We start from the raw sequence: 13159 nt of genomic DNA on the forward strand, positions 1-13159 counted from the left end.
AAAATGTAACAAGCTAGCAGAGGGTAGTAACATCAGCAACCATTTTGGCTTTGTAGCTACAGTTTGCTCTATTTTTACACAAAATATTTAAACGATACTAATCATTGACAGTAAATACTCTGAATAAATGTAATCAAGTTGAAACAAATTTTTTTGTTACACTATATTTTCTCCCGAATACCGTTGAGCTATTTTGTGTTTCAGGGCACAAGGTGCTGTCGAGTTCAAAGTTTTGAGCAACATACAAATATTTTTTTAAAAACATCTCTGATTCTCCTTTCATCTTTTCAAAGTCGGAGTTATTGAGAGTGCCAAATAAAATCACTTGTCCTGACTCTCTCTCTTTGGGAGGTCATGGTCAAGTGCATCTTGAATCACCCCGAACAAACTTCCACATCAGAGGTGATGTAGAGTTATTTGACCCGTTTGACCTATTGTTAATGGAAGGGTGGGTGAATGCATGTAACTGGCCATTTAAAGTGTTTTGATGAGAGAAGACACTGTAAAAGAAAAGAGTCGCGTATTTTAATACATACCTCTTTATTTGCATTTGCTTGGGGTCACCAGAGAAGAATACGTGTCAGGTTTGCTTCTCATCAAAGCTTCATGTGTTCGCCTCACCAAATAACAACAAGACAAGTGTAAAGAAGGAGAAATATATAAATAAACAGGGAGAAAGCCTTTTGAAACTAAACTCAAAAGTTTGATACAGCTTCCCTGTCCATGATGCCTTTGAAAAATGGGCAGGCTGCTGAAAAGAAAGTAGTAAATAAATAAATAATAATAATAAAAAGCACAGACAACATAAATTATTAACATTAGACTGAAAACTGATGTTCAAGATGCTTTTTCGTCTTCCTTTCAGCCCTCTCTCTCACTCCCTCTCCGCTCTTCATTTCAAAACGCTGGATGTATTTTTGAGTAGCGATGGCTGAGGTGTACGCAGCTCGAGCGAGTTATTTGATATTCTTTTGTTTTCCATCCGCGCCATTTTCATTGTCTTTGCCATTAACAATGTAATTGTGCAGATGCAGCTCCTGACCCATATCTGTTTTCTCGAGCTGTTTGTATTCTGCTGCTGATAAAAGTTTACTTTCCATCCTCTCTCTGCAGCAGTACCGCACGGCTTTTGATTGAAGTCTAACGGCTCAGTTAAAAGGAGCTCTCATCATATATTATGGAGTAAATGTCGAGCTTTTTATCAGTCATGAATCGGTCGTGAATAGGGGTATGAATGTGTCACGCTGACAGGTTTTGTTCGTATTTGTGTGCAATTTTTAAGTTTTAACCACTTAAATCTTGTTGAATCAAGAACGCTGAATCCTATTGCTAAAGCCTGTCTCTTGTTGATGCTCTTCATCCTTTTTGTAAAAGGAATCAAGCTATGTTGAGACATCATAAACATTTGAAAGCGTTTTTTTATTAGCTGATCAAAGGAATGTATACAAAGGAATCTCCTCACACTCACAAAACTTTTCAAAAAATGATACGAATGCACTTAGAGCACCTTTATTAATGCTCTTTCAGTTTCAGCTTAGGATACTGTATGTCAGAATAAGACAAAACAGAAGATAAAAAGAAAAAGAAAAGAGCAAAATCAAAGGTTAAAATGTACAAAGCTGATCATCTTCATAAGACAACCTCTTCTTCTACGCTTGCCAACCAATTTTACCTGTTCAACTGCTCATTTACGTAAATATTTAATCAGCCAGTCACATGGCATCAGTTAAATGCATTTAGGCATGTGGACATGATCAAGATGACTTGCTAAATTTCAAACTGAGCATCAGAAAGAGAAAGAAAGGTCATTTAAGTGCTTTTGAACGTGATGTGCTCCAATGAAAATATCCAGTGAGTTGCATCTCTCTGGATGAAGATGCCTGTTGATGTCAGAGAAGAGGTCAAACTGCTTCAAGCTGATAGGTTGGTAGGTCAAATAACCACTCGTTGTAACCAGAGTAACAAATAGCTATTTGAGTTTGTTACAAAAGTAACAAGTGTCATCTGGTGTGGTGTTCTGCAGCAGCAGCAGAACACCACACCAGATGACACTCCAGTTAACTAAGAACAGGAAACTGAGGTTACAATTCATTATGGGTCACCAAACTGGAGGGTAACACATTGGAAAATCTTTCCTGGTCTAATGAGTCTTGATTTCTGCTGTCACATTCAGATGGTAGAGTCAGAAATTTAGTGTAAGCACGAAAGCATGGATGCATCCTGCTTTATATCATCGGTGTAGGGGATATTTTTTTTGGCACATTTTGGGCCCCTTAGCACCAACTAAGCATTTTTAAAACTCTACGGCACATTGGATATGAAGCCAACCTATCTGCAGCAACTGTGTGATGCTCTAATGTCAATATGGACCAAAATCTCTGACAAATGTTGTCCAGCACCTTGTTGAATCTAAACAAGGTTTAGAAATTAAGACAGATCTAAAAAAAAAAAAAAAAAAAAAAGTGCCTGACCAGGTACTAGGATGGTGAAAAATAAGGTAGGTTTGTTGCCCCTGGTAACTGAGTATGCAATAAAGCTGAAACAGTTAGTCAAAAAACTAATAAATAAGTTATTGTAAAATGATTTTTGTAGATTTTTAAAAAATAAAAACTCCCATAATCTAACCTTTTTTTCCAGCTTCCTTTCTAACTTTAGATTTTAGAAAAAGACCAAAGACCTAACTGATTACATGGATTAGTAATGTCTTCATTAAAAGTATATTAAAATGATACTTAAAAATTTAATTTGAACATACTTTAGTGTGGGTGAAGATTCTGACATCTTTTATATTTTAAACTGCCCAAGCCTAACAAATATAATTCTGTACTGTATTTATGTTTTTCACCAACAAACACTTCTGAGCGTTTAGGATTTTATAGTAGATTGAGTTATAAGCGAACTCCTCTGAGTGTCTAATGAAGGATATTAAGCATAATAAGTGAAAATGCTTTTACAGTGTTTCACAAACTCTCTCTCACATGCCCAAATTCATAAGCCAAAAAAAGTTCACACTCTCCAATTTTTAGCATTTGTTAACAATAAAAAAAATCAAATAAGTTGTGTTTTTTGGTGAAATATCATTTTGTTTTCTCTTCGTGTTTTACCCCCCCCGGTCATCCACGCCCCACCAGTGGGGCCCCTGCACCCCACAGTTTGAGAACCACTGGCTTGGAGAAATACACAGTAAAACAAAAGGAAGACTCAACACGTATTTTGAAGAAAACTCTTGGAAAACCTACATTTGATTCTTTTCTTCTTTCTTTGCTAAGATCTAAGTGCAGAATACAGTAGTCAGAGGCCTTTGTGGTGTGTGATGTTTCTAGTAAAGACAGTCGCCCAGTAAAGATGAGTTTTGATCTCGGAATCTTTGTGAATGATTGTTTTTTATATATAAATATATATTTATTTATTTATTTCTGAACCTGCAGAAGCTAGCAGGAGCAGCTGAGGTCTCCTTAAAAAGAATTTAAAGTAAAACTGTAAGTCCTGTTTTTGTATCTCAGTTTTTTGGGGAGTTTCTTTTTTTTTGTCTTCTGAGCAGATTCAAAGTGAAGACTCTTGACTGTCTGACTGGTTGAAATAAAACATTCCTGTTCAACCTGCAGCCACCTGAAATTGTCCTGAATGGGGAGAGGGAGCAGAAATATAATGACACGTCGGCGCTCCAAATGGATTATGTTTCAATATCAGTCAGGACACAGAAACAGAAAGGTGGAGGGAGAGAGTGCATGTGTTGGATGCAGATGGTTTTAAATTGCTGCCTTTGTTTTCCATCAGGCATGATGCATTCACTTTCCTTATCTTTCAGACAATGCGCGGTGGGCTGATGTTCTGGGTAAATGAACTGTCTGTATATCCCTCACCCTCCGCTCCTCCGCCTTCTTGTTTTCACTTCCTCCTCGGGGTTGAGATGTTGGTACACTGACTGTGAAGCCCGAGCTGCTCAGGCGTCTCCCACTTTGCTGCTCTGCACACCCAGATGCCTCTGGGGGTGCAATTACCAATCCTCACATGCAATCGAGGTTGGCCATGCATATGATCCCTTTTGCTTTCACTCTTGTTTCTGTTTTGGTTTTTTTTCCCCCCTGCCCTTTTTTTCAGCATTATTAGCAATGACACAATGCGAGGTATTTGCAGGTAGAGGAGTTAATAGCCTGGTCTTTACAGAGACACCTGTCTGACTTGAGCAGCTGATTGCATCGGCCCATTTAACTTTCTAGCAGCCCGGGTTTTGAATGCATGTCTTTAGGCTGTGATGTCTCTGTTTTGGAGCGGGAGCGTGTTTGCAAAGTACCACGAACAAACCTGGGGAGAAGCTGCAGCTGCGCGCCTGCTCACTCTGCTTCCCACCTGCTTCACACAAACACGATCTATAAAGAAAATGGTCAATAACGCTTCAATGAATAGTTCACATCCAGCTCTTTAATACAAGCTTTTAGCCGTAAAAATACAAATACTGAATGCATCACTTTGAACAGAGTAAGCAGCCAGACACTTGGATATTTGGCAAAAATAAAATAAAATAAAACCTTTATGTGTAATATAGCTAAAGGCCCCATCACAAACTCGTTTTTGCTCCTGATTAAATACATAATGTTACTTTGACCTTGCGTTATATTTTATTATACCTTTACAAACATTTGTGAAAGAATAGGTTAGTGTAAAGAGCTCACAATTCAAGTGTGGAGCTGTAACAAGATGCTGCTCTTGGAACAAGTCAGTTTGTGAAATTTCTTCCCTTCAGCTGTAAGTGGTGTTATTGCAAAGTGGAAGTGTTTAGGACACGCAAATGGACACGAAACTGCAGATCACATAAAGTTACACAGCGGGATATGAGAGTGCTGAGGTGCATAGTGCATAAGTTTTTGTGCATTAACATCAGCACAAAAACTGTGTGCAGGGAGCTTCATGGCGTGGTCAGGCAGCTCCTGTAGGTGTAACAAGTAGGTGATGCAGTACTTTTGAAAACAGAGTAATACATTTAACAGTGTGCAACAAAAAGAAAGTGGACTTACACCAATCAGGCATAAGATTATGAAGCGGGTAGGATATATTAGGGAGCAAGTGATCGATGAAAAGTGGTCCAAGAAGGAAAAGTGATTAACCAGAGACAAAGATCATGGGCAGTCGAAGCTCAGTGGTGCAAGTGGTGAGCGAAGGATGGCCCGTCCGGTCCGATCCAACAAATTGTTCTGATAGAAACAATAGAAAGGTGTCAGAATAGACAGTGCATCAAAGTTTTTTGTGTATGAGGATGCACAGCTGGAGACCAGTCAGAGCGCCCATGCTGACCACTGGGCAGCGCCAAAAATACCAACAACGGTCATGTGAGCATTAGAATTGGAACAGGGAGTAATAGGCAGGTCAGTGCTGTTCTGGCAGCAAAAGGGGCACCAACACAATACAATACACAACACAATATTTGGCAGGTGGTCAACATGTTGTGCCTGATTGGTGTAATCCTCCAAACTTCAAACAAATATATCCAATTTTCTTTGTTTGAAAAGTGAAGTTAATGTGCCAGCAGGGGGCGACTTCTGTAGGTGCAAAAAGAAGTTTGATTGATGAGAAGACACACTCGGCTTATGACTTTAGTAAATACTAGTTTCACGTCTTTCAGAACATAACATGTTATCTATTTTTTTTTAAATATGGACCCCACCAGAGTCCAAAAAAACAATAAAAACAATAAAGTTGGCTATGCTTTAAGATGGGACTACAAAACAAAAGGTGAGTCTAAGGCTTCATGACATGACTTCACTAACTGGCGGATGATGTCACAGTGGCCATGTCCATCTCTCGTATACAGACTGTAGCTCATATGCTTTGCTTCAAAAAATTCACTCATAATTTTACAGTTTTAATGACACAGGTGATGTCTTTGAAAATGCTGTTACTCTGAATCCGGTGGCATTCATTTAGAAGTTGCTGGCATAAGTAGTAAGACCGATATTAAAGTGGACAAGTAACACTTTTTCTGAGCAGGTTTAATTGTGTAATAAGTCAAAATCAAATGAAATAAAACATTTTGTCACAAATTTAAATTGCTGTATCAGTATATCTCTTATCTCAATGGGTTAGGATTATTTATATATATACTGTATGTAAATAAAACACTTAAGAACTTTGCACCTTAATTATGTCTGTACAGTCTCTTAGAGCAGAAGCCATAGCAACGCTGAGGGCATGCATCCTTTGTCCTCTGACAGATGCCTTGGCAACTAAGGGAAAAAAATAGTTTACTTCTCTAAACAGTTTACTTAATAGTTTACTTCTCTAGTTTACTTCTCTAATCACCCCCCCCCCAAATCTGTATACTGGAAACACTGGTGATTTGGATAACACGTATACCATATTTATGCATAAAGAGTTTGGGGACTCATCGTATCCATTTAGCACTAGGAAATGTGCTGCAAACTTGTGACCTAATCTCATGACCAAACAGAAACGCCGCTCCATATGTTGCTTGAAATGGACGACCATGAGCTACACGCGGCAGATTAAAAAGTGAAACAGTTTCCCTTCTGTCAGGTAGTTTGTACGCAGCACGTGAAAAGGCCCTCTGGCAAAGTGCAACTCTTCTGCGCATGGGTCATCGCAGCTTTAAGAGCTAGAGGAAAATGACTGGCCCTGCCCTCCATCATCCTCTCATCCCACTGACCTCTACATAGGGTATAGTATACTTACAGCACACACAGAGGGGGAGAGGGAGAGAAAAGAGAATGATTGCATATCTAAAGGCATCAAGAGAGCAGATATGGATGGGAGAGGAGTGTGACATGGTCGGACACGTCTTTGCTTTCTTATTAGTGAAGGCCTGCGCGGACACTTTGGGCCTTTTTTATGGGGCCATGATGAAACCCCTCTTCGTGCATCTGCAGAAAATGACCAGGGGAAATCACAGATGAGAATCACTCAAAGACAGGCAGATGTCAACAGGCCCATAATGATAGCTGATGGCCCCAGAACACTTTCCCTTCTTCCCCTCTCAGCCTCACCTGCCCAAGTTGCACTATCCTAGAAAACATAATTAGAGGTAAAACAGAGAGACGGAAGCTTTAGCTCTCTGTTTTCTGTAACCAGTGCTCTTTGTTTTATACATCAGGGAGTCCTTTTTTTTCTCCCCCATTCCCAATCTCTCTTTCACTTCGTGGAGAAAAGGAGGAGGAGGAGGAGGAGGAGGAGGAGAGCTCCCTCTGTGAGACGCCAAGGTGCTCCCAGTCCATTGTGCTGCTGGCTGTCAGGTTAAATTAGGGAGTACAGGCTCTGTGAGTGTAAAAAAATCAATACTTGATGGAAGATTGCTCCCCGGAAAATCTGTTTTGATTCCAGGATTAATTCTTGACCAAAGGCTCCTGCAAAATGACATGCCATTAGCCTGAAAATGAACACATTCTGCAGTGGAAATTGGATGGAAATGTGTCAGGTGATTGCCCCGGCTGGTTGTTTTGACTCTTTGAGCGAGGGGGACTGAAGGTGTGGCTGCCGCGAATGAGGCCTCCGGGCCGACTCCATTTCCAGAACAGAGACAACTCCACCGTGGCCTCAGAGTATTCTCAAGGCCATTGTTGTCCACGGCTGCAAATGCACTCCACCAAGGTGAAATGCATTTACCCGCTGTCCACTCTCTCCTGTGTTTTCCATAAAGCGTGGCATGAAGAATGAGAAAATCTGAAAATAAAACAAGGGGCTTGTTTTATTTTTTCCCCATTTCTCCCACTCTCTCTTCTCAACAGTGGGAAAAAGGGAGGTGAGATGCATTATGGATGAGTGAATAATGTGTTTGTCATGACGGATGACATTTCTTTCTTTGAAAACTTAAACAGGAAGCTGTAAAGATGCACCAGACTGTGATTCAAGCAGCAGCGTCTGAGCAGTTTCTCGCACTGAAATTATGTTTTATTGTGAAATACACAAGATTCATTTATTTTGCATTTATATTGTTCCACATTTTGCTAATCAGCTGTTTTTTAAATGAAAAAAAAAAAGAATAAGAGGTGGGCAGATCAATACAAATAATGATAGTATCGATACCAGTGCTGATATTGGTATTACTTCGATACTAACATGATAAGATCGATACTTTGTTTCTATCCTTGAAGATCTTTTTTAATAAAAATAAACCTTAAACAGACACTATGAAAAATGTCTGAACCGTTTTGTGTTGAATGTCAGGTCTACTTTATTTATAGTATGTAGCACATTTACATTCACAGTTTTAAAAAGCATGGATGGCTGAAAGGTGTGTTTGTGTTAAATAATTATTGTGAAAATTTTAAATCACAGGGAATTAGTGGTCAATCAAATGTGTTCACAATTTGCAAATGAATGATGATTCATCTGATAAATCATAACACACTGCTCTCACCTACATAAGCTGGTTTCCTAAGTCAAAAGTGTCAATATTGGTACTGGTATTGGCAATAGTGCTCGGTATCAGATCGATACCAAAATTTGCAGTAATGCACAGCACTAATAAAAAATCCTTTACAACATGTCCTAAAGAGCTACATGGAAAATTACATTATTGTTTATTTTTCCTTCTTTGTGTTGTTCTGGTTTTTATATGATCTTGCTATATGCCACATATAAGCATATGCCACACCCAAACCATGTTTTGACTTATTATTTGATTTAATTGGGATGCTGTAAGAATTTTCGCTAATCACTGCCTCTCCAAATAATCCTCTCGACAGTGCATAATTACAAACACTAAAGAAACGCCCAAACCCATATTTTTAATCCTTCCATTTTATCTTAAAAACCTTGCAATCAAACGTGATGATGGTTTACATACTCAAGTATGTATAAGTATGTTGCAGTTATTAAGTAATAAAACAAAATAAGCAGTACTGACAGATGAAGCATCCTCTGTGTAATTATGATGATTTAAAAAAAAAAACACAGAGATAAAATATAAAAAGAATTAGAAGATGAGAATAAAGCAAACAGACTGCAGGAAACCTTCTGAGCTGAACCACAGTGATGATGGTGATGATGATGGTGTTGATGTAGCGTGTGGACCACACTCAGTTTTAAAGTAGGTCTTCAGCGCCCTCTGCAGGCTCAAACTGTCAGTGCCTGCTGGGTAAAATAACTAGGTGGCAGTGCGCACCCTAGGATGTCATTTTACACATCAATACCACCGAAGAAGAGTGTTCTTTAAAGGGAAATTCCTCCCTTAAAATAAGACCTTCCTGAATTGACTTTTGGTTCAGGTGTATGCATACAAACCATCACAGACAGGCTGCCAGTGAAGCAGAAGCTCAGAATGTTCCTTTGCACAAATTGTTTCCTTCAAGTAAAGCAAAGATGTAACTATGCAGAGCGTGAATGTGAGATCAGAATAATTCATCTTATCTGTAACTTGGCTTGGGATAGACTGGTGACCTATCCAAGGTGTGGAAGCTGTACTCTTCCTTTCTTTGTTTTTTGTTTACATTTATTTATTATTAGTTTTCATTATCTTGGAATTTTGTGTGTTTTGTTGTTGTTGTTGTTGTTGTTTTTTTAACTTTTAGTTCTTAATTTTAAGATCAAGCCCAGTTTGATCAATATACTTTAACTTTTTACTTTATGTCACAATCACCTGTGTCACTTTCTGACATGACATTTTATTGCAAGATGGACAAATAAACTTTTTCCTATTAATACATATACAAAGACTTCTTTTTTTATTGTTTTCTTACAGGTTATTGTGGTGTTTTTTGTTTTGTTTTGTTTTTTAATTTCCTCCCGCAGCTCCTGAATTTGGACACACATTGGCCCATGAACTAAAATTAGTTTGGCACTCCCAGAAGAGGCGGGCGGATTAATCCAGATATCGATAGCATTGATACCAACACTGGTATTGGTATTAGATTAGTGTGAAAGGATTGATATTTTGTTTCTATCCTGTAAGCTTACTATTTAGCTCATTGAATTATGTTAAATTATTTCTTTTGGAAAAATATACATATACCTCAAACACACACTATGAAAGTTGTCTGAACCTTTCTATGTTGATTTTCATGTGACTATAGTAGATAATCTATACAAGCTGAACCAAGGTGCTTCAGGGATGGGTACATTTACATTCCAGGTCTCCAAATAACCCAGCTTCAAAATACACAAAAATCTGACAAGTGTGTTTTGCTATGTTAAGTAAGTACTGTAGAAAGTAAAAATCACAATGATTTAGCAGTCATTAAAATGATGATGATTATCTCATCATAAATCATGACACACTGCTCTCCCCTACATAAGCCGCCTTTATAGATTAAAAGTATCGGCATTGGTATCGGTAGCACTGCCGTTGAATTGAATGACTAACGGCTAACTAATGCATACTCCAGGCCAGAGGGTGGCGCGCACGCACATACAATTTTCCATCGAGGATAAAGCGCGCTTGCCGTAGAAGAAGAAGCAGGAGATAGCTTAGATGCTAGTGCGTTTAAAACGGTGTTTTTACTTTTAAATCGTCATGTCCTGGGTTAAAGCTCTGCCTGTGAGCGGAGACGATGTCTTCGACGAGAGTGCGGACGAGCTTAGTTTACAGAGTAAGGAGTGGACCTCCAACATGAAGAAGCGACTGAGGGTAAAGTTAGCTCACATCAAAAACGGATCCTGAAATGTTAACTCACACCGGCTCTGCGTGCTAAACGTCCTGTGTGTGTGTTTGTGATGTGATGTGGTGTGCTGTCCTTCTGTGTTTAACTCGCTCATGTTTTCTCTCAGGACGGGTATGTGGACGGAGTTGATACCGGTGAGGATGCCTCGCTTCAGGTGGGATTCAGCCTGGGCTTCAAGGAGGGAGCAGCTCAGACTGTGGCTGTGGGACGACTCAGAGGAATCGTCAGGTAAACCATCAATAACGTCATACATCTGCCCCGCACGTGACTTGTCACGTGATATTGTTTTCCTTACAATAACATGATAACATCTAATAAGATGTCACATATTAAAGTGACATCATTTTAAAGGGGTTATACACATGTCTATTTAAAACTTCATGATATACATGGTTTGGGCTCCTTGATTGCACATGTATCTCATCCAGCCATTGTCTTCTTCTTATCCGAAGTTGAGTTGCAATGAGAGTAGGTAGGTAGGCTAAGCAGGGTATCCCAGAGCTCCTAGTCCCCAGCCACAATTCCCAGATCCTCCTGGGGGATGTAATCTGTCCAGCCCAATGTATTCTGGGTCTACCCTGGAGTCTGCAGACTTTAAATTTTTTTTTTATTTTTTTAAATCTGTTGCCTTATTTTATAATTCGTGGAAACGAATTATACTTTGGTTAAAAGTTTGATTAACTGTATTGCCCCATACACAGTGGCTTGAAGTTGTGATCATATGTCACTGTCACACCACTTACTGGTGACCTCCTGAAGTCAAGTATCAGTATCAGTAGCTGTCCACACACAATTAAAAAGGATTTTTATTTATTTATTTTTTAATAATTGGGTGGTTTACACACCTGATCAAACGATAGAGACCATACCTCCAGGTTCACTTCCACCATCTCCCTCCTCTCAATACAGAGACTCCTGCCTGACCTCATCTATCAGTCCATCCACCAGTATTGCACAAATAAACATTAAATGAAAATGACAAAAATGGGCAGAGGCTGGCTTGACGATCTCACGAAAATATCAAAAGAACAGGGACTCAATTCATGAATTCTGTGGAGGGAATTTTCACCCTAAACTCACTGTTACATTCAAGAAAAAAAGAGTTGAGGTGATTTGAGCTTTGTGGCATGGTGTGTTATCCTGCTGGGTAAACACAACAATTTAAATGTTGCTGGTATTAAGAGGCCCAAAGTGTGCCAAGAAAATGACCCACGCTGTTACACCAGCAGCAGCCTGAACACTTGATAAAAGGTGGGCTTGACTCAAATAGGATGTGTATAAAGTAGCCAATAAGGCACCAACAGGAATGGACTCTGCCTATAATCATGTAGTTTAGAGTCAGTCATTGTCCCTGCCAGTAGAAACTGTCCAATGAGAAATTTTTACAAAGTGTTATTTATGTTTTTCCCCCTCAGTTTCTAAAAAATCACGAGATTGTAATAATTGCTCAATGAAGGATATATTAAGGATAAACAATCAAATATAACAGACAGCATCCACAGTGAAATCTCTGTAATTGAGAAGTCCTCGTTCATGCCACATGGAAATCCTCTCAGAGGTTTCAGCCTCATTCTTGCACAGAAACATCCCGAGTCTCTTTTGTACCGACTGTCATTGAAGTGTCCTTTGTGTGCCATTGAATGTGACTCTGTTGTTTCTTTGTGTCTCGCAGCGCTATATGGTGCTGGTGCCAGATCCAGCATCCGGAAAAGCCCGTCCCATCCTCTGTGACTGACCTTCTGCACAGGGTCACGCAGCATGAAGACAGAATAGCGAACGGTATCAAGAACGCTCTGGAGAATCCTCCGCCCAGTGTGAGCGACGTCTCCGAGAGCATGGAGGACCTGGAGGTGGAACGGGCAGACCGGGGCTGCTGCGAGCAGCGCTGTGAAGAGTCGGACTGCTGTAGGAAGGGAGAGACAATGGACTTGGACTTTCCTCACAGGCCACAAAGGATCTGCTCGGGGTCCACTGAGGAGCTGCACCTCCTCCTGCAGTGCTGCGTTGACGTGGTGTCAGAACTGGGAATGCCACAGGAGCTCATCGGCCACATAGAGGAACTGAGGAAGCTGTAGTGACTGAAAGGGTTCGAGTGATGACTGAAACTGTGACGCTAAATAGGCTTGGTGTGAAGATCTTTCTCACAAAAAAAACACGAAGATGTATATAATGTTTTATATACTTATGGATTTTTGTATTTTAAAGTGTTTGGAAATAAACTGAAATTTCCTGCTGCATGTTTGGATCGTTGCCTCTAAAATGAGAATAGTCTATAGCAGTAGTCCCCAACCTTTTTTGCACCACGGACCGGTTTATGCCCGACAATATTTTCACGGACCGGCCTTTAAGGTGTTGCGGATAAATACAACAAAATAAAACTAGTACCGGTACCGAAAAAATGAAGATTTATTCATAACACACGTGAAAAGACCCAGGAAAACCGAGTTAACGATAAAAACGATGACAAAATAATGCTGAAAACCGATAAAAACCATGCATTTCACACCTGAGCCTTAACTCTCGTGGCCCGGTACCGGTCCGAGGCCCGG

The 13159-nt window shown here is 39.8% G+C and overlaps 1 protein-coding gene across 1 annotated transcript; it reads left to right on the plus strand.

Moving 5' to 3' along the window:
- The first annotated feature begins 10349 nt into the window (after positions 1-10349).
- otulina (OTU deubiquitinase with linear linkage specificity a) lies at positions 10350-12847 on the plus strand. Its single transcript, XM_040044497.1, has 3 exons — positions 10350-10576; positions 10717-10838; positions 12283-12847. The coding sequence occupies exons 1-3, from the start codon at positions 10463-10465 to the stop codon at positions 12683-12685; spliced, it is 639 nt and encodes a 212-aa protein (XP_039900431.1). The 5' UTR covers positions 10350-10462; the 3' UTR covers positions 12686-12847.
- The last annotated feature ends 312 nt before the right edge of the window (positions 12848-13159 follow it).

This window comes from Simochromis diagramma, unplaced genomic scaffold (assembly GCF_900408965.1).
Source record: "Simochromis diagramma unplaced genomic scaffold, fSimDia1.1 OVJJ01000602.1, whole genome shotgun sequence".
Taxonomy (NCBI): domain Eukaryota; kingdom Metazoa; phylum Chordata; class Actinopteri; order Cichliformes; family Cichlidae; genus Simochromis; species Simochromis diagramma.

Excerpts from the sequence above, each read along its gene's own strand:
- otulina (XM_040044497.1), top strand. The coding sequence starts at position 10,463 with ATGTCCTGGGTTAAAGCTCTGCCTGTGAGCGGAGACGATGTCTTCGAC. Across the intron at positions 10,577-10,716 it reads ACATGAAGAAGCGACTGAGG|GACGGGTATGTGGACGGAGT; the intron begins GTAAAGTTAGCT and ends GTTTTCTCTCAG. Across the intron at positions 10,839-12,282 it reads CGACTCAGAGGAATCGTCAG|CGCTATATGGTGCTGGTGCC; the intron begins GTAAACCATCAA and ends TGTGTCTCGCAG.